The 22,087-nt window shown below is 42.4% G+C and overlaps 2 protein-coding genes across 6 annotated transcripts; one reads left to right on the top strand and one right to left on the bottom strand.

Moving 5' to 3' along the window:
* Positions 1–169: 169 nt before the first annotated feature.
* On the bottom strand, positions 170–16,302 carry LOC136424293 (sodium/calcium exchanger regulatory protein 1-like). 5 transcript variants are annotated; one of them, XM_066412837.1, is made up of 6 exons: positions 16,213–16,302; positions 13,446–13,550; positions 9,166–9,250; positions 8,464–8,630; positions 1,619–1,723; positions 170–528 (listed from the first exon to the last, which is right to left on the bottom strand). In XM_066412837.1, exons 1-6 carry the CDS (start codon positions 16,300–16,302, stop codon positions 475–477), a joined length of 606 nt encoding a protein of 201 aa, XP_066268934.1. In that variant the 3' UTR covers positions 170–474. The 5 variants fall into 5 exon arrangements, with proteins under 5 accessions (XP_066268934.1, XP_066268938.1, XP_066268933.1 ...); XM_066412836.1 differs by lacking the exons at positions 170–528; positions 1,619–1,723 and adding exons at positions 5,817–6,397; positions 7,193–7,297; XM_066412841.1 differs by lacking the exons at positions 8,464–8,630; positions 9,166–9,250; positions 13,446–13,550; positions 16,213–16,302 and adding exons at positions 2,308–2,474; positions 3,474–3,559; positions 4,404–4,525.
* On the top strand, positions 16,255–20,364 carry LOC136424292 (tRNA-uridine aminocarboxypropyltransferase 1-like). The gene is made up of 4 exons (XM_066412835.1): positions 16,255–16,425; positions 16,972–17,112; positions 19,248–19,569; positions 20,092–20,364. Exons 1-4 carry the CDS (start codon positions 16,255–16,257, stop codon positions 20,328–20,330), a joined length of 873 nt encoding a protein of 290 aa, XP_066268932.1. The 3' UTR covers positions 20,331–20,364.
* Positions 20,365–22,087: the final 1,723 nt, after the last annotated feature.

The following is a 22,087-nucleotide window of genomic DNA, read 5'->3' as shown; positions in this document are numbered from 1 at the left end:
AATGACCCTACTCCGTCAGGGGATCCGTAACTTTAGTTTGTTGTGATTATAGAATTCTTATCGTGATGAGAATAAGATCTATTGGAAACGTCGTGCGTTCAACCCCTTTATCTTTGAAACTACTCTTTTACATCAAGCATAATGGAAAGATTACTAAGACGGAAGTGTATTGAATTGAAGTGAATTTTAATCTGCCATTATGTATTACAGAAATCAAGCGTTATCTCCAATAGTGTCGTGAGTTTCTAGTTGCCATGGCTACTACTGTTTGTGTATAAGTCTAGTTGTCTTGGTTACGACATGGTTACTAGGTGCAATGGTTACTACCACATGCCAGAACCTCTGGATGCTATGGTAACTACAGATGCAAAATTCTAGTTGCCATGGTTACAACATCGGTCGAAGTTCTCATCTGCAATGTTTACATCCGTTGCCCTGGAGACAGGATGCCATGGTGACAAGTTGCCATTATGGTTACTGTTTGGCAAAGATCCTGGTGCAGGTCGCCCCATTGGCTGCCTTCATCACCTAGCAACAGAAACAAGAACTACATTTCATACTGTTGTAATCATATGCATACAATGTCTGTAGTGTAATCATCATGTGCAATTTTCGTAGTGTAATCATATATATAGAATACAACACGGGGTATTCCGTATCACCCGAGGTGCCAGCCCGACCGCGGGTCGGATCGCCCGACGGCCGTAGGCCGGAGGGCGATCCGACCCGCGGGAGGGCTGGGACCGAGGGTGATGCGGAATACAACGTGTTGTATTTTATTTATGTCATACCTTGGTCATACCCACCCGAGAAAACACACATTTCAATGCGGAATGCGCCAGAAGTTGAGGGAGTTTTGTGTCCTCGAACAAGAAACTGTAGCAACATTGATTCCAATCTCCGAATCCGTTATTCGAATTTCCGACGGCCGCGCAACCGGCGCGCTCGAAATGCGTTCGAAATATTCCATGGAAGCCTGTGTGATAACACTCCCGAACCCTATGTGATCCGGATAGTTATCACACGGTCCGGAACACCCGTATCAGGCCCAGGCATGACATAAATATGTATATAACCATTGGTTGCCATGCCATCATTGGTTGATGGCCTCTCGGACACGACCAGACGTCACAAGTAAGGTTAATGACCTTACGGTCAGGACTCCTACCCAGACGAGCGTGGCATATGTTCACAAAAGCCGCGAACTTGTCAGGACTTGTAGTCATACCAAGCCAAGTTCATTACATGATTCATATCAGGCATTGTATGCTGCCGTGATAACGCCACACACAAACACACACACACACACACACATACACACACACACACACACACACACATGCACACACACACACACACACACACACACACATACACACACACGCACACACACACACATAGACATATACACGTTGCATATTCCAGAATAGACCGATCCTGATTGTCTACAACAAGCCAAGCATGGTATGTACCACTATTCTCCAAGCAGAGGTATCGGTCGAGTGGGGTAGGGGTGTCCCGGTCACTCCTACACCACTCGACCGAAACCTCTGCTTGGAGAATAATATACCACTCCATCAGAGGTGTTCCACACAGAACAGAGGGACTGAGAACTGACCAGGTACATCCGACCGTCAGCCCGGATCTCTCGATCGTTGACCAGTTTGCCCTTGGGCGAGTCGATGTCGAAATGCAGCTTGCCTCCGTCCCAAGTCGCCTTCACCTGTTGTGGCATATAATATGTTGCTATTGTTGTTGTAGTGCCTATAGTGGCACATAGATTCGCAAGTTGTCTTGCTGTTTCTGTAGCAGGGTATTTTTTTTTGAAGGAGGGCTAGCCCATTCTCTTTAACGTGCTTGAGGCACCTCCTCAAACACAAGACCCCCATTTGACTTCCCTTCCGAAAGACAGGTGCAGCCCCAACCGAGATGTCCTTCCCAGGACTGAACCAGGGTCTCACATTTACCAACTAATTGGAACTAGGAGCTCAACTGTGAGGCTCTATTTAGCTACCTGTTGAGCTACACATCCATGACATATAGTATAGCATTTGACATAGGATCTAAAGGAAAAGTGTCAAGACGCCAATTGTGTCAAATTCATTGTGTCACACTTGAAACCTAGAACGGCATTCTAACTTCAAGTGCATATCGGGAGTATGCTACGATACGCCATGATTTTCCATAACGGTGATCGTAGACACAAATAAGTGCATGCCCCATGCTAATGATTTTGTGTGCATAACTAAGAGCAGTGCTACATAATGAATTTATTAATCTATTTTCAAGATCAAAAACTGTCATGACCTTGACTTTTCCCATCGGCATCTCGTCTTCGAACTCCTCTCCAATCTTGAAGCTGATCTCCTTGGTCTTGGCGGCGATGGTCTTGACCTTGAAACTGTCGCCATCTTGTTGGATCTCTAAGCGAGGCTTGACGCTCGTCGCCATCTTTCGGATCGGAAGACCCACGTCTGTATTCGACACAAATACTTTGGAGTGAGTGAGAGATCGAAGAAAGGAATGGGAAAAGATGGAATGCACCAATGAATGAATGAATGGATGAACGAATCCAGAAACTAAAGGATGGATAGATAGATGATGAGCATCTGGATAGATGGATAGAAGAAAGAACGCATGTAAATAGAAGGGATAAATTATATAAATGAGGCCCTCATTTGCATGATTTACGCCTGATAATGTCCACATCTACTTACCCTCCAAATGCTGCAAGAATGAAATCCGTATCATCTACCATTATGGAGTTATGGTATTTTTCAATTAATTATGCAAATTAGGTATTCATTTGCATAATTGATATCTGTCGTTCCAAACGCCGCTAGGTGGCCCAAATCTACACAACTTACTTTCCCTCCCAAGAGCTATCTACCACACAAAAACCATAACCATAGCATGTCCAGAACGCTAGATATAGAACCCAGAAGTTTCACTGCGGTACCATAGCAAGCCGCTAGGCGGCCCAAAATCTAATCATTTTGAGGTCTTAAGAAGACCCACCCACATGCCAAGTATGAAGACAATCCATCTAGGCATTCTCGAGTTATACTGTTTACAGACGGACGGACGGACACACAAACACACGGACGCTGTGTAAAACATAACCTTCTCGGCGAAGGTGACAAGACAGCTGCAGGTAACGTATGATAGACAGAATGGGACTTGGACGTTGTGAAAGAGGGGGAACAAAGCGAAGAGATCATTAATATGCTAGTACACGGCCATTTTCACAGTGACATTATGGGAATCTATCCGTTTTTATACTCTCTAAGCAGAGGTTGAAGGGTGCGATATACTAGTCTGTATAACCCAAACTCCAGCTGTCCGGGGTTGTAATGGCCCCGGCCCTCCCCTCTATCGGCTGGCTGGTTACAGGCGACTGCCTATAAGCGCGATTAAATCAGGCTAAGATCGCACTTAGTGAGCCAATAAAAAGACAGTATTTAATCACTCACCCATGGCCTCCAGGAATTGCTCAAAATTCCCCGACTCAACCAACTGCCAGTTTCCGGCGAAGTTCACAGCCATCGCGGTTGTTGTGCTGAAACGCCAGTGACGTCATGTTAATAGGAAAGAGGAGCATGTTGTGATTTTTCTTCTGGTCGCGTACGATAAATTTGTAAATTATTTTCATATAACCACCTTGAAATAACGCAATAAAGAGTACAATTACAGAAAAAATTCGGTGCGCAACATAGTGTCAAAATGTAGCCAGCAAATGAGACATGCCCGTAGCCAGGGGGGTTCGGGGGTTTGGAAGACTTGAAGGTCCACTTTCCCAGGCTGGGAGGTCCACTTTTTAATGTTCAAGATTTTTTTCAAGGTAGACTTATTTGTATCACCAGCAACGCCACAGAGGTTGGAATCCTAGAAGAAACTTTGTCTCTGATTTTTCCTCTGAAATTCTATGAAAAACGAAGGAAATGCACTTTCAGAAGCTTCAATTCTTAGACTATGAAACGCTCGAGGGTCCACTTTTTTAAGTCCAAGGTTGTTTTTTTCCAGGTGGACTTATTTGTATCCCCAGCGGAGCTGAAATCCAAGAAAAACTACAAACCTTTTCTCTGATTTCTTTCTTTAAAATCCTCTCAAAAACACAGGAAATGCCATATCAGAAGGTTCAATTTTTAAGATTTTCTCGGGGGGGCAGAGGAAGCTCGCGCCTGCGGCGCTCGTCTCGCGCCTACGGCGCTCGCTGGTCCCTCTAGGTGCAGTCAGAGTCGAAACGTAGAGAAAGAGAGAGAGAGAGAGAGAGAGACAGAGAGAGAGAGAGAGAGAGAGACAGAGACAGAGAGACAGAGACAGAGAGACAGAGAGAGAGACAGAGAGAGAGAGAGATTACAACTGCCATATGAAACACGACTGAAAACGCAGTACGTTCTTACCTTGACTTGTGTTGTCCAGGTAGGTTGCAGTCAGTGTCGCGAACGGGAAGTCTCAGTTCATATTTATAGCTTACTACCCCGTCTACCACGCCTTAAATATTCAATAGTTGCTGTCGAACACATCATAAAATGTACAATGAGTCATCGTAACAACTGACAAATAACAAAGGTGACCTTTACCTGAAAAGAAATGATCGTAAGAACACGGCCCTTAAGGTTGACGATTTGTTTGCTTGCTTGAATTGTACATTATAGATAAATTTCTAATAACTAAAAATTGTACTCTATCCGAGGCGACCGCCTGAACTTTGACGGACATATGTAAAACAAGTGAGAACTTGACTTTGGGGGTAGGGAAGGGGGTGCGTTTAACATGACAGTATAGCGGTTTTTCAATTTAAAGTTTAGCCCCCTCTTAAACAGACAATAGTTGTTATAGAAAACATCATATAAGGGATGTCAATAATCTGAGTCATCGTAACAACAGACGAGTAAAAAACCTGACCGTAAGAACATGACCCTAAAGGTTAACGACCTCTCGGGCAGCATTACGAAAAGGCGACATTAAGATGTCCCTGTAGCTCAACTGGTAGCAGCCTCACAGTTGAGCACCTCGTTCTAATTAGTTGGTACCTGGGAGACACCGGTTCAAATCCGGGAAGAGCATCTCGGTTGGTAATGCACCCGTCTTTTGGAAGGGACATAAAATGGGTGTCCCGTGTTCGAGGAGGTGCCCAGAGCACGTTAAAGGGGAGGGGCTACTAACCCTTCCCTGTAGAGATATACCCTGCTACAGAAACAGCAAGGAAATCTAGTGACCTAGATCTAGACAAGGTGGTCAACAGCGTTAAGGGACGAAACCCGAATTGACAATGAAGCCTTAAAGTATATAAAATCTAAAATGCTTATGTACTTTTTCTATGTCAGAGCATCGAAATCCTAACATATGTCTACGCCTCAATACATATAAACCTCGTCTACAAATTAGGGCGTTGACGTAATTCTATGTGAGTAGTATAGTATGGTCTTTGAGATCAATATATGCATTTATGCAGATATATGCAAATTTATGACGGACTAGTTGTAAATAAATTATAATTCTTAGTTATGAATAAGTTAATTCTAAGAATTAATTAATTCATAACTAAAAATTAATTCATTCATAACTGAGAAGTAATTTATTCACAACTGAGAATTAATTCATTCATAACTAAGAATTAACTTATTCATAACTAAGAATTATAATTCATTCATAAGTAGTTTGCCATAACTTTGCATAAATTTGCATATATCTGTATACATAAATATTTTGATCTCAACGACCATACTATACTACTTATGTGACTGTAAAATCAGTTCAAGCCCATGCACTAGGTAGGTAGGTGGGTACTAGAAACTGGGCTCACAAAGGTCTTCAAAGTAAAGGGGTGATTTACTTATTTTATCTTTTGCCTTTGATACAGTTCAATTCGCATGATATCTCAATATTCATATTCAAATCTTACAGGCTCCAAATATGGTAAAGCTAACGACATCGTTTATGGATTGACCAGTTGTTGCTGACCAATCAGAGAACGAGCTCGAGTAGAAAATGGGACAGCGTTGTTTTATATTTATATAAAAATGTCTTCATCGCGCATAACGAAACATGAGACGTGTACATGTCTCAAAATGATGATGGACTACAATCATGAGATATTCTTCTTCTTGTGATATCTATAAGTAAAACAAATTATCAATCTTTATTAAAAGAAAACAACTCATACATATAGGTTATAACACATATATGTGGCTATTGACAGATACAAAAAGTGAACTTTTTTTCAGTTCATAACTTGTAATTCTTAAATGCCAAAACACGTGATTGAATTTTCAGTATATTCATCCATCAACCCAGCGTCCACTCAGACTGGTCGCCATGGTTACTGTTGCCATGGCTACTCGTCCCTAGCGAAGATCCTGGTGGCCTTGGTCCCGTTCGGTGCCGCCATTGTCTGTCGAAACAAACGGTTTCCACACGTTAATCAAACAAAAAGGAATAACATTTGTGAGCGTACACGATCCTCTTAATAGGGAGTGCTGTACATTCATGATCATCTACAAGTATGACGTTGGAGGTTAATTCCGCATAGGAGGGGAAAATGTAGCCCCTACCAGGCTCCGCGGATCGCTGAAAAGATAGTAGAAATTGGCCAAATAGAGTAGATAGTATGCTAAGGGAGTCTGCCGGTCGATATGTTCCAATAGGCGAGCCATGCACGGAGGCTAGGAGAAATGGGGTTTACGCAATGTTAAAATTAACTACAATTTTATAGTACAGTAGTACACAGTGTAGTACAAAACGCATATTCATTCTTGGTGTCATGATTTTGCGGTAAGCAGTCACCACAAAAATACAACCATCCGGAACTTTTAAAGATTCATAGTAACGTATAGCGTTAATAAGTACTGAAATTAGTCAATCTGGCTAACAGAAAAATTCTTCTTTGTGAACATCCTACGTGTAACGCAACGACAGCTTACAAAATTGAAATATAATTCGCTAAAAATTAGTAAAATAAAAGCATCAACCCTAGCCTGGATACCAGACCCCTCGCGCAGGACGATAACCCCTTTTGGTCGGTGGAGGCCACAACACGCGGTATAGATCTAGACTCTCTAATATTTATCAAGATACTTGGGGACTGTGTGCTAACTGTGCTGGCGGGGCAAGTTGCATCCCCGGCCGAAGGATTATCGACTGTAGCGCGGTGGTCTGTTACCCAGGCTATAAATCATGATCAACTCACGAGATAGACCCTCCCGTCCTCCCGTAACTCTCGCTCGGACCACATGGGACCCCTGGGACCCTCAATGGCGGTATGGAGCTTCCCGTCCTTCCATGTTATCGTACACTGCGCAGGAAACAAACAACAAGAACATAAATTAATCTAAAACAACAAATGTTATTTCACGTTGTTTCTCATCACATTTTTCATCATCATCATTTCTACCAATAGTAGAAGTTGCTCAAATTTGGTAAATAAAGTGGACGAAAATCCCCCAATTTTTCTCTTTCCAAAATCTATCTAGTTTCTTGAGAAACTGTTACATTGAATTTCACAACTGTGGTGAAGAGCAAAGAAGCGGCAAGTGTGTGCCTTGCGGATAAAAACTGTGCACTGCCCCCCCCCCCCCTCGAAAGAGTCCAAGGCTGTCTCTGGCTTTAGATTTTTTTCCGTTCCACTCATTGTTTGGGAGCCCAGGTCGTTAATTTTCGCGGTTAAATTCGTCATTCTAAGCTTACGAAAATGCAGTTTCGTCAATTTCATGTCATGGCCATTGAGCTCAGACTATTTGGATGGATTAAGTGACTTTTTCCGTCCCAACAAACAAATTTCCGTCCTGGGACAGACGGAGGGACGGATCCTGGAGACAGCCCTGCGAAACACACAATCTTCAGATCCTATAGATTGTCCACGATTTCATGATAAACGCTCAAAGCTGTTAAACCTTCTTTCCGCTTGTTCAACAGAATTTGATACATTCCAGTCTCTAGATAAATTCAGATACATTCTAGAAGGAGACAACCCTTACTGTGTACAAATAGGTAAATATATCAAAGAATGTTCAGACCTTAGAACTAGCAGTGTACGTGATTTGACATGTTGAATTATTCATATACTTGAACTTAGGTTAATCATTTTGTATACCATTGTTTGTTATAATGAAAGCTCATCTGTGTTGGCAGTGATCATAATACAATGCTAAACTTTCTTCCAACACTAAGGTATTCACGGATCAACTTCCTGGCACGTTTGACCAATTGCTGACGTCACGTATCCGCAATGACATGTGTCAATAAAGTCGCGAGTTTACGTTCGGCAGTGATTGGTCATTATTGATCCTGAAGAAGGCGACAGTGGTCGTCGAAAATTTGATCCGTGAATACCTTAGTGTTGGAAGAAAGTTTAGCATTGTATTACCATTGTTTGTTGTTTACATGACTTGTATAGTTGTAGAAGACCTTACGAAAGTCGCTGTACTTTTGTCGTGTCAATAAAGATTTCTGATAAATGACCTTGACTTTGCCAATTGGCGAGTCGTCCTCGAACTCCTCTCCGATGGTGAAGTTCGTGACCTTGGTCTGGAATCCGCTGCTCTTGATGACGAAGTTGTCGCCATTTTGTTGTATCTCCTGTCTGGGAGTGACCGCTTTGGCCATCTGGCGAATCATGAAGTTCACCCCTGTGTGGCATGACGTACACTTTAAGAGGATGTATGGGAAAAAAAGTGCTGTGGAAGGAAGGGAGGTTGGGAGATAGAAAGGGGAAAGGAGAGAGAGCTGGAGAGAGCAAGAGAGAGAACTAGATGGAGAGCCAGAGAGAGAGAGAGAGAGAGAGAAATAGAGAGATCTAGACCTAGAGAAACGGCTAGAAATAGAGTGTGCTAGGGGGAGAGCCAGAGAGAGAGAGAGAGAGAGAGAGAGAAATAGAGAGGGATAGAGAGATATCTAGGGATAGAGATAGATCTAGAGCTAGAGAAACAGCTAGAAAGAGAGAGAGTGTGCTAGGAGGAGAGCCACAGAGAGGGAGAGAAATATCTAGGGCGAGTGAGACTCTAGAGCTAGAAAGAGAGATAGAGTTCGAAGAAGAACTAGATAGATAGATAGAGAGAGCTAGATAGAGACGGGACAGGTGTAGGGGTATGGAAGGGCAGAACGTGAAGTTTACCCCTGGATACTTTGGATGCGAGAGAGGGAATGATTGAAGGACTGACTCACCCACAGCTTGTAGATAGGCATCAAAATTCTCCGAGTCGACCAGTTTCCACTTTCCGTTAAAATCGGCCGTCATCTTGGATCGGTTCTGGAAGAAACATACCTTATCAGTATAAAGATGTGTGTATATTCTTGGCTTTTATAATCTTTACTGAAAAAAGCTTTTAGAACGTCACCACGAGTTCGTAATGACAGATTTTATTTGAAAAATAACAACAACAAATAACTAAACGTATTATCTGCAACTTTTAAGAAAGACACCGGTTCACTGTTGCTAGGATACACTGTTGCTTAGATACACTGTTGCTAAGATACAATTTTGCTAAGATACATTGCACGCATTTATAACCACAGCAAAATTGTGACCTTTGACATTTAAGTTAGAGCAACATAACCTTTATCATCACCATACCATGATGCCCCGATGCGGATAAAAAACAGAGAAAGAGCGGTCCATACACCTGTAGACGTTTATATTTCAGTCCCTTTAAGTTTAATATTGCATAGTTACGGCTTTCGTCCAACAAAAAAAGGAGAAGCAACAACATCTAAGAACCTTTAACTGGTGCACTAGCGACTTACAATCTACGCAAGAAAACAATCCCTATTTGCCTAACGTAAACATGTGCCCAGGCTCAGAAAAAAACAAGTACCGTTAGAACAATATGAGGCCATACTAATAGTACGTAGAACTTTAAAGTGGTGGCCTAAAACGCAACATAGTCCAGTTTTCCTTTACAATATAGACACGGACCAATCTAAGGGCACAGAAACAATATAGACTTTTATGGTATGATGCAGCACCGTGAGGTCATAGGGTCAAAATCGAACTTTGCACGGTACTATTAAACTGGGTCAACGGAGGCCGCGGATAAAGTGACCCAAAACGCAAAACTTAAGTGCCACGCAAAACATAGTCTCCAAGCAGAGGTTGGTGGGGAAAATTCTTCTCTAAATCGTCCGTTTTCTTTTCGTTGGCCCCACCAACTCTATTAAAGAAGAGGTCGGTGGGAAAAATTGAGACGATACACTGCGGAAAGAAAACGGCGCATGTGAGAACGGGTCGCAATTTCCCCCACCAACCTCTGCTTGGAGAGTAGAGTTCTACACTTGTTGGTCGGTGCATTGGGCGGAGCCTATGATATGACTAATACCATAAATCCGCCGTGGTGCTAGTAATCTACACGTACCCTAGATACAGACAGTATCAAACAGCAACAGACCTGCCCACGCTTCCCGTATCGGTTCACGCCCTGCTGATTTCGTTCTAGCGGTCAGACTGTCCCACTCAGTTTCGGAGGGGGTGTACAACATTATCGAAGGTGCTTCACAACGACATTTACAACAATACTTTATGTTACTACTAAGGTCTATAATAACTGACATGAAATAAGAACAAATTTATCTGCTTCAACCGTCAGAGTGCTTTGAACAAATACTTAAGGTCTCACTTCTAGTACCTGTCACTCAGTGCAATGGTATAGTCCAAGTTGCAGGTTATGACCTCAAAAGGTGAATAACCTTACGGGCAACTTACAAACGTAGTGTAATGCGTTACATACTATATACACTAAAGAGTGTAGATTTACATGCTCCCCAACAACTTATAATGCTGTCTTCTATATGAGTTATATAACATGAGTCTGTGTGAAACTTTGTGAAGTAAAATATTTGATATTATAAACAAGAAAACCCCGGATTCCTTGGCCCAGAGACTCAGGCAAGAAAAAGTCATAACTCGGATCATCTTATTCCTTCTCTGTATTATTCAGTTAAGTTGTGTGGGCGCAATTAGCATTACCACTGGGTGTGTACTGGCTCTTTTGTGATAGCCGACTTAACTCTGACAATAGCACGTATCTTCGATAAGCAGATAATATTAAGCAGATATTGCCACAGGCTAGCAAGGCAACAATAGGCACATATATGCAGCAAGCTTATTGTCAGTGGAGCAGCTGAATATTTAGAATTTCAAACATGTCTCGAGTGATGAAAGGCTGCTACATGTGTACAAGGGGCTGGGCGTTTTGCGATTTTGGAGTTCGCCAGATCGCTCCTCTATCCCGTGATGCTGGACGGTGCAAACTTTAGGGAAGAGGCTCACTGTGCCCCCGACAGCGAGAGATTGTGTACCACAGGCTAAGAGTAGGCTCTACCAGCCTCCGCGGGTCGCTGGGAAAATAGTAGAAATTGGCCAAATCAGAGTCAATTGTATGAAGGGAGTCGGCTACGGAGAGAGGGTCAAATAGGCAACCCTAGACTGCGAATGTTACCCTCCATGGCCAAAGTCCCCCGGCAAATGTTCTCGCATAGCCGGCGCGGTTTAGTCTGGTAGAGACTAGGCTAGGAGAGTGTCTCCAATAATCTCGAGCTCCAATCAGATCTATAGTATATATATGTGGCAATGACAGTATCCAACAGTGGCAAAAGCAGTGTAACAATGGGGTTCACAGAGGCGGCGGCACGAAATTTTGAATGGGGGGGCGAGATAATCTGAGATGAAATGTCACTAAGACGAGCGCCGAAGGCGCGACAATACTAGGGGGGTCCGGGGGTATGCTCCCCCGGGAAATTTTGAAATCTAGACCCTCTGAAATGCTATTTCCTGCATTCTGAGGGGCAAATTTTGCTGGAAGAGTAAGCTAAGTTTCATGACATCTCCATTTGTAAAAAAAAAATGCAGAAGGGTTTCAGCTTGATTTTGGGGGAACGGCGCCCTCCCGACATATTGTTTTGCATGAGGAACGACATACTCCTAGAGGAAAATCTAAAATTCTTGACCCATTGAAACACTATTTCCTGAATTCTGAGGGGCAAATTTTGATGGTAAAGTAATCTAAGTTCAATGACATCTCTATATGTGAAAAAAAATATACAGAAGGGTTTCAGCTTGAGTTTTGGGGGACGACGCCCTCCCGACATATGATTTTTCCGCCGGAGCGCGACATTGAAAACTTTAAAATTTTTGACCCATTGAAACGCTGTTTCCTGAATTTTGAGGGGCAAATTTTGCTGACAAAGTAAGCTAAAAAGGTTAATGACATCTCTATATGTGAAAAAATACAGACGGGTTTCAGCTTGAGTTTTGGGGTGCGACGCCCTCGAGCCCTCCCGACATAATTTTCGCCGGCGGCAACGTTCTCCTCCGGAAATATTTTGAAATCTTGACGCCCTCAAATTTTCCTGAATTTTGAGAGGCAAATTTTGCTGATAGATTGAACAAATACAGAAGGGTTTCAGCTTGAGCTTTGGGGGGCGACGCCGTCCCGACATATATGCCGGCGGCACAACAATTCAGGAATATGCTAACGTACGTCGAGAAAATTTTGAAATCTTGACCCGCTGAAACGCTATTTCCTGCATTTTGAGAGGCAAATTGTGCTGATAGAGTAAGCTAAGTTAAGAAAATCTCTGTTAGTGAAAAGATTCACAAGGGTTTCAGCTCGATTTTGGGGGGGGCGACGCCCCCCCACCATACTTCAAGTTGGGGGGGGGGGCAGCCGCCCCCCCCTGCCCCCCCTGTGCCGCCGCCACTGGTTCAAGCGACACCAACCGACCAACCTATTAAACTGGTCCGGAGCCAGGGAACTGAGCTACTCTCCTCTTGTGTTTCACTAGTATTGACTAGTATTGGCCAGTTTGACTGCTTTTGCCAGTAGCATTTGGATACTGTCATTGCCACCGATAGAACTGCTTGGAGATTAGTCTTATAAGGCGTTCTGTTTTTGTCGTAGGATTTTCAGTGAGGCCATGACAGAACATTGAGAGGTCAGGGTCAGTGACTTCATAAGCAATGTCTACACTAGTGCTGCGTACCGGTACTGTGTACTGTGTACTTGTACTGTACCGTAAAAATTGATTAGGTACAGGTCCAAAATACCGGATCATGAAGTACCGGTACTGTACCGATATAAATTTACACCAAGTACATATGTGCCTATTTTGTGACTGATCTCCTGACCTCATGAAACACCAAACGTGACCAAAGTGACACCTGGGAATAGCATTACTAATATGCAACAGATCATTCAGGCAGGCCGGGAGTTTTGGCAGCAAGGCCAAGGGAGTTTGGCGGTAGGAAACCAAGTTATGTTCTTTGAAAAACTGACAAGTTGAAAACTGTTTATGTTTTTGTCATTGAAGAAGTTCAGAAAAATACATGTTAATTTTTCAAATTGTTCTGGTACAGGTACAGGTCCGGAACTGTACCTAAACCTCTGTACCGGTACCTGTACCTGATGTTACGTTTAGGTACGCAGCACTTGTCTACCCGTTGAACGTACCGTATGTATTGACGACCTGGGTCCCTCTGTAACGTTCCGAGGTCGCTGTGAGCCGAAGTGAGCCTTGAGCCGAGGTCCGACGTGCCGAGGTCCGTGCCGAGGTTCCTGCAGGCCGATCACAAGAAACACCACCGCGGTTAAGATAAGAAGAAGTCCCGTGAATCTTCTAAGAAGTATCCTCCACATGCCGTCTTCAAGAATTCTTACAGTTTCTCATTTCCGGTGCACATACTTTACATGTATACTGCAGGCATGGTCAAAGTTTGTGTTGACATAACTTGTTTACGTTGGTTCAAAAGTCGCACGTTTATACAAGTGGTAGCCTGGATGCCAGACCCCCAATCTCTAAAATATCTATCCCTATACACGATAGATATTTTAGAGATTTTGTGTGTGTGTGGGGGGGGGGGGGAGGGGGCTGGCGTCCAGGCTATACAAGTGGCCATATAATGTAAATTTGACTTCATTGCATTATCAAAACCAAGGACCTTGGCAAAAGCTATACAAAATACTGTGCCTGATTTGTCTTAACATAAATGAATAGTCTATTACACATACGTACATTCAGTATAAAATGTATATTATGATATTTCTGATCTCTTATAGCTGCTGTTTACTGTCTTAACACAATCGGTTATTCAAATATTTTGTTGTTTTGATATGTTTAATTGACTTTTATTGGTCAAAACTATTTGTCTGTACATTAATGAATAGTGAGTACATACGTACATTCAAAGCCTACCTGATTCATTTCCCCATTTTCAAATTCGACCTGCTAAAACTGCACACAGTCTTTGTGCCAAGGAAAATGGATAAGCTGACAGAAAATATTTACAAGCTAAATTTGTATAGACACACTGTCACACACTTCTACACGCCGGCCGAAATTCCGAATCTACGAGATCAAAGGTTAAAAAGCGGCCGTGCCGTCATGACCCTGCTTGATATGTGTAGTACGTCACTGGTTTACGGCACAGGGTGTACTTACCTATAGCTAGCAACCAGGCCTTCCTAAAGGGATATGGATAATAGAATTAGGAAGAGGAAAAAATAGGGCGAATGAAAATACATTGTAAGTGTTGAGGAGAGAGCCCACCAAAAGATTGTATTCTCTCTATTGTGCTAGATTTTATTATTTTCTAGCCAGTGTAGTTAGTCTGATAGGCCATAGGGACTACTACTTGTCGGCTGGGCTTGTACCTAACTCAGGATACACCGTGGTGAAAGTTTAAGCCCCCCTCTCACCGGACCCGCGGCACGCTGGCGGCGTCGCTGCGTCCTAAACTGGATTTGTGTTGCTCTTGACTTCATAATATGGGAATATCATTCAACACGTACAAGTATGACCAAAAAGACAACAGAACACACAAAGATTAAAAAGATTCGTTATTTGTCGATAAGATTCGTTGAGTGCCTTTGTCAATTTGATCGACGCCGCCAGCGTGTCGCGGGTCCAGTGAGAGATAGGCTTTACGTACAAGTACTCACCGTAACTCTCTATGGATAAACCACAGGTCCCATATAACTTCGGATGGGAATTCAAGAGTTCGGCATCGCATTGCATTAGTGTCGGTTGCCTGTACTGTAAACCGTTTTATAGTAACGACCTATAGTCACGAATGTTTGAAATAGTTTCACGCCAGAGGGCTCGACATCAACACTTTGCAACATCCTGTACTGTATGTATCATATCAATTTTCTAAATTATAACTAGTAAGCTGTTGTAGAATCCGTTTTCTATAAATCAGTAACGTTACATTTTTGTCCTGCTTTGATCTGTTTGCCTCGTAATTATCAATCATCAATCAAATTTTGGTTTGAAAAACGTTCCAATATCAAAGGAATAAGAAGATATGAGACTGTTTAAAATAGTTGCACGTAGAGAGAACCTTGACTTTTAAAGCCATCCAGATCCTGTTGTTTTCAGAATCAAACCTTGAAAGGCTTGGAAAGGGTGCTTCAAAATTAAATACTTGCCTTTGCCCTACTTTAAATCTATCATACTTTTTGATGACACCAGTTGTGGCTATCTCGATGCATTTGATCGATGTTAGTCGTTTCAAACGAACAGCATTGTACAATATTTAGCCTGGAAACCATACCGTCGGGAGCTCTCCGGTTTCTCTGCGGCGCTGGGAGTGATGCCCACCCGCCCAGACAGATTAGCCTGCCCGGTGGTAGTTATAGCTCCGGCGGCAAAACTACGGTCGCCTGCGAAACTCTATATGGCAGCTAAGAAGACAGACTGGCAGAAACGGGTCAATTCAGCAGACTCTGCCGGTAAAACCAAGGACTTGGTAAAACACACCCAAGCCGACCCGTAGAGACTGGGACCAGGCTTCGGATACAAACTTTTTTAATACGTTCGGATCCGCGATATGCCCTTTGCATTCATTTTCGCTAGAGGGCGCTGTTTCGTTGTCTAGTGAGATTAGCACTTGCCGATCGCGTGTTCAGAGGTCTGTCTCCCGTTTGCAGGACCGTCTCAAAACATTGCAGCCAGCTCAGAACAACGGCAAGTGTAGCTAAAAGGTATCTAACTTATTCTATTTTTTCTGCTTTAGCTTTAGCACTTCAAGTAGACGGAAAAACGTATTCGGTGTAGCACATTTTAGTGTGGGGAGGGGGGCACATGCTGTTGTTGTGGTGTCACAGAACACGTAAGGTTGTCTTGTAAGTTGTAACAAAACAAAAAAAGACAAGCGGCTAAAGAGGAAAGAACGGGTGCAACTGGAGCAAAGCGAAGTGCGGCAATAATGCTTCTAACCTTCAAGTTCAATGTTGATTTTTTGCAGCGACTACCAGGAAAATGGCGAGCGGTGAGGACCCTTTTGGGTGTCTGAAGTTGGCGTCTCATGAGTGCCTGATTTCCCAGGACCGCAGGACGGTCTGTCCCAGGTGTCAGCTGTCCAGGAAATACTTCTGTTACACGTGCTACGTGCTGGTGGCGGAGTTAGAGGGGAAGGTCCCGGAAGTAAAGGTGGGTATTAAAGACTCGTAGGATCTCGTAGAGTTGGCCCAGAAAAAAAATAGTGCAATCCCACTGTTTTGCCATATGATATGGATAAAATTCTGTGGAAGTGTGTTGGGTTCTTTTATGTGCTAGAGGGTTGAGTCCGGGTTCACCAGCTTTACGTCACCATCTGAAATGTCGAATGCAGTCCCTTACAACATGTCCGAGCTGGTGCCGACCCTAGGATCGACCACTGGCCCACGGAATTTGATCCACAGCGCATGGCCAAGCAGCAGAGTTGCGTTTACCACTTGTGCCACAGGGACATGTCTGTACTTAGATCATGTCATGTTTGTCTGTACGTTTATAAAGGTTAGACATCCAGGTAAACAATATATATATAAACAATTCAAACTCTACAACTGGATAAAATCCCACCAAAAAGGATTTTCAATGGTTTAAACCCTGGTTTTTACTCGAGGTCTCTCACCGTGGGGTCTAGGCGCAGGCGCTAACTGTTTAGTCTCCCCACTAGTACATGTACATTGTATGTCTGTAATTGTTCCCTCACAGTTGCCCTTCAAAGTGGACATCATTAAGCACCCGAAGGAGGTGGACGGGAAAAGCACTGCCGCGCACGCCGCCATTCTCGCACCCGACGACGTACGCATCTACACCTATCCCATCATTCCAGAGTTCTCCGACCCCAGCAAGGTACGTCACTTGGATAGACTTGAGACTTTGTGCTACATATACTTCAGGTTTCCTATGTTACTCTAACCTCTCAAATAGAAGTACCCCCTGGAATATAAGTACCCCCCGGAAAAATCTTCAAAATCTAATATAAGTACCCCCTGGAATAAAAGTACCCCCCGGAAAATGTCAAAATTGACATGTAAGCTATGTACGTGTTCTCATGGTAATCTCCAAGCAGATCCACACCGGGCGCGAAAATCGTAGTATGCTAGCCAGAGAAGGTCCAGTCAGCCAGAGAGGGTCCAATAGCCCGGCTATTGGACCCTCTCTGGCTGACTGGACCTTCTCTGGCTAGCATACTACGATTTTCGCGCCCGGTGTGGATCTGCTTGGAGATTATTCTCATGGTATATGTGTGCATCTTTGACACTGTTATTTGCAATTAGGGATATTAATGGACAGCAGATAAGCCAAAAAATCCTTTGACACTTTTAGTTTGGAAATATAATCATTGTTACAACATAAAACAAGAAGGCTGTCTAGTTCCAAAGTATTTACTGCAGTAATTTTTTTGGTTACATGCAAAATTGCATGTTGGAAAAATCTACCTGCAATTTGATAAATCTAAGAGACTTTCTTACCTGGCTGAATAAATCTACTCTATACTCTACTCTACATACTATATACTTAGTATGTAGTCAGGTGTTGACAGTAAACTCTGAATATTACAAGTTTAAAAAGAATAAAAATTTTAAAAAGAAAATTGAAGAAAAAAATACTAAAAACTTTTCAGCTTAGAAAATTCACAATGTAGCTAAAACAGCAAGACAATAACTTAATTTTGCCCGTAGAAATAATTGAAATATTCGCTGGAATACGATCCTGGAATTATTAGACTGCAATGTTTACCAATGTAGCTAGGTGGCGTTGTCATTCTCTCGCGCGGTATCGCGAGATTTAGCGGGGTTTGGACAGAAACAGTCGCCATCTTGTTTGTTTACTCGTATCCTTTATCCTCGCCGAGCGCTGCCGTATTTTCGGACTGATTTTTGCGTTTCAGACACATCAAAACAAGTTGACTATGGGTACAAAAGAATGAAAAAGTATCGGTAACTCATCGTTTTATTTGGTTGGACGGCGATTTCCGAGATTCAATTGAAAATTTGGCTTATTTTCTGAGAGTGATAGCGCGCGCGTGTGTGTGCGTCTGTGGTACCGGTGACTGTGAGTTAGCGCTCGAGCTTCCTCGGCCCAATTTTTTCTACAAATTGTCGCAAAATAGCGTTCTCAAGCTCAAAATCTAGGTTGCACACGGCGCTACCAGGAGTTAGAAATGAGTTGCGACAGGCAAAGTGTGCTTGTGCCGGGTATTTTGAGTACTGCACCAACATTTTATCCCAATTCCCTGATCATGATTCTGAAAAAAAAAAAAAACGTACCGTCTAAAATAAGAACGTACCGGACGGACTTTGAGGCCAAAATAAATAAACGTACCGGTACGTTTATTTGAGAGGTGAGAGTAGTTTAGGGATTACGAGGTCTTTTTATCAACATGAATTGGTATTGTTTTTTCTTTTTATTTGAGTTGAATGTGTAATAGTTGTGTGCCGATTTGTTAAAAAAAGATAGAACGCTAGCGACCCAAAAAAACACCCCTCCTAATAAAATGGTATGGCGACCCTGTACATGTGACGTCACAATTCAAGATGGCGGCCATTACACGTGCCAACGGATCCAACAAAGGTTTTGCTACGCAAACCTGTAAATAGACGAATCCAGACCAGGATTTTACTTAGGTAAAATCTAAAGGTGTTGGGTGTCCATGGTTTTAAATCTTACTGTAATTCTTGTTTCTTTCACTGTAACTTTATGTTCACTGTTTTCTCGGTCACCTCTGTACCATGAACTTATCATCACCGTGAAAAATCCTGTTGTTATCATTTATGAACCTTCACACATCCATTCTGTAAATCACTTGCCGCCACTGTGAAGTCAAAGTCCAGCGAAAATGTCCATTTTCCTTATACCCTGAAGTTTTGCTACCGTGAACATAAAGTGAATTGCAATATCTTATGTAATGTAAGATATTAATGCAACATTGCCCAAAGATAATTGCCACGGGGTGAACATTGACATTTTTTTGTACTTCCTAGGTGGTCGTCGTTTTCCCTGGATCAAATGCTCTTTCATTGGAGGATCTGAGCAAAAGGCAACAAGGACTATTAAAGGGTAAAGACAAAAACACAGAAAAACCACACACAACAACTAAAGAAGGCAGGGATTCAGAAAATGGCAGAGAAGAACAACTGAAAGACACAGTGCAAGACGTTCAGAAACAAAGCGAAGAGGTTGGAGAGCCACCGGTGAAAAGACAACGTACAGTAGAGAAACCGTCTACACCATTTGAACGAGTGATCTTCATAGACAGCACGTGGAACCAAACGCACAGAATATTCAACGACGAACGACTCAAAGGTACTACTGTATATTAAATGCCTTAAGTTTGCTGGGATCTAATTTTGCATCAGGGAGAAAATGGAGTGTTCTCTGGTTTTTAGTTCACAGTTATTATTGGGTAGGCCGACTACTCTCTCTCTTCGCAGCCAGGGGCTGAATCGCGAGGAGGGTACAATTGGCTCAGGGCTAGATCACAAGGGTCTGGAGTGGCTGCCATTCGGCGCTAACTCATTAACATCTATTCAGAGTTTTGGTATAAAACCTGGTTCTGCCAAATCTTTCCTTAGTCACTGACAAAAGATCATAGCGGATGCTGTCTGAAACGTCTGACCGTTTCAAAATTTTATCCAGTTGCTTGAGTAACTATTTTTGGAGTATCTTATTACCTGGATGTCTACCTCCATAAACCACTCCCACCAACTGTACTACGTAATTTCCTGGACCAGACAATGCATTCTGGGACCAAAATGTCAAAGGTCACAGCAATTCTGGGAAGTGTGCAAAGGTGAATTGTTTTTTCAATCTCCCCCCCCCCCCCAGGTCTCCAATGTGTTATCCTGAAGGATCATGTGACCCACTTCTGGCGACACCAGCGCGACAAACCCGACACGTTCCTGGCCACCGTGGAAGCCATCTACTACTTCCTGCGAGAGTACCACGACATCTTTGTCGGCGCGGCGTACGATGGGAGATTCGACAACCTCCTTTACTTCTTCTCCTTCATGTTCCAGATAGTACAGAAAAGCAAGCAGGAAAAAGACAGAGTAAAAGAGCCTTAAATTTTTTCAAGTTAAACATGACATTTTAAAAGTTGTTCTGACGTTACTTGTGTCTTTTAGTTTAATCCAAGGTTTATTCGTTCAGACCCTTGTACGTAAGTGGCACATAGGGCAGTAAGTCTCCTTGCTGTTTCAGTAGCAGGGTATATTTTTACAGGGAGGGGTTGGTAGCCTGTCCCCTTTAACTTGCTCAAGGCACCACCTGGACCACCATTGTACATCCCTTCCGAAAGACGTGTGCAGCCCCAACTGATGCTCTTACCCAGGATTGAACCAGGGTCTCACAGTTACTAATTGGAAGCAGGAGCTTAACTGTGAGGCTGCGATCAGTTGAGGTATACTGTAGGGACATCCCTTAAAGTGCATTTATGACACCAATGACATAAAAATTAAGAATTTCCTGAAATTACATAAGCCATAATACTACTATAGTTTAATAACATAGAAATTTTCACAAAATATTCACACTTCGGATGTTATTGAACATCAAAACATCATACCTCTAGCTTTTGATTCTTCCCACCAGGTAATTACATTAATCAGTGGCTTGCCCACTCATGACGTCACAATGAATTGAATGGTATCACGATAACTAAACACTGTTTGCTCATCAAATAATGTTTTTCACAAGCCGTGGTGTAAGGTTCCGAACCGGCTGCCATGTTTATTGTGACATCATGAGTGGGCATTAGTCACTGATTAATGTAATGTAATTATCGGATAAGAATAAAGAGCTGGATCCATGGAAGTATGGTTTCTGATGGTTCAATGTTAGATAACAGCAGAAGGGTGTGTATTTGTTTTAAACGTTTATATTCCTTGAATGATGCTATTCCTATTTCAGATAATAAGAAAATGTTGTATTTTGGTGTCTTATGCACTTTAATGGAATGAAATGTGTCCATATTTCTTACACTTCATTTCAGAATGTGTGATCATAAAAGGCTTCAAAGTCTATTTGTTTTAACTTCAAACTCCTCAAGCACTGAACAGAACTTGTAGATACAAACACATTTACCTCTCTTTCAACCATTCCTTTTGTTTTTTCTGTTCTTTTAGCTTCAGATTGACTAGAATGTTTCCTTAAAATGTATTTCAATGTATAGACTAGATTAATATTCTTGGTAGAATTCTGGCCATGCCACTGTTCCCTTGTCTTTAGGAAGAGTATACAAGCAACTTTTGGAAAAATATACATACCTACATTCATGTTTAATTTCGTAAATGTGTACAGTAACAGGCTGCTTAACCTTTAAAATGAACTACACATAAGAATTCGAGACATTCACATTTTAAAGGTGACTATTTTAATCAAGAAAAAAGTATCAGCCATTTTCATACCTATATACCAGTTTACATTTGGAACTATAGCGAATAAAAAAACTAATATGTTAATTTTTGTCCATATTGAAAAGACCTGTGCTTCTCTTAGCTACGTTCAAATACTACACAACTAATATAGGGTGTATTTACAAAATTATGAGGCAGAAATAGATCGCAAAACACAACGCATGTCAAAAGACTACAGTAAATCCATTTACTTTTATGTTGGTTTAACTTTGTGGAAGGAACAAATATGAGGTTTAAAGCAATTGAAGCAATTCCGTACTACAGTTATCATACAGGGGAGACATTCCCATTTTTGTGAATTCGCGGTGGAGAGGTAACGAAAAAGCTGAGAAATAATAATAGAACCACTGCAAAAGTTTCAAGATTCAAGGCATCCAGAGCATTTTATGAGGATTGAAACTTGAATT

Source organism: Branchiostoma lanceolatum, chromosome 18, assembly GCF_035083965.1.
Source record: "Branchiostoma lanceolatum isolate klBraLanc5 chromosome 18, klBraLanc5.hap2, whole genome shotgun sequence".
Lineage (NCBI taxonomy): Eukaryota > Metazoa > Chordata > Leptocardii > Amphioxiformes > Branchiostomatidae > Branchiostoma > Branchiostoma lanceolatum.
Note: the sequence above shows the minus strand (reverse complement) of the source record. Positions and strands in the feature narration are given on the sequence as shown.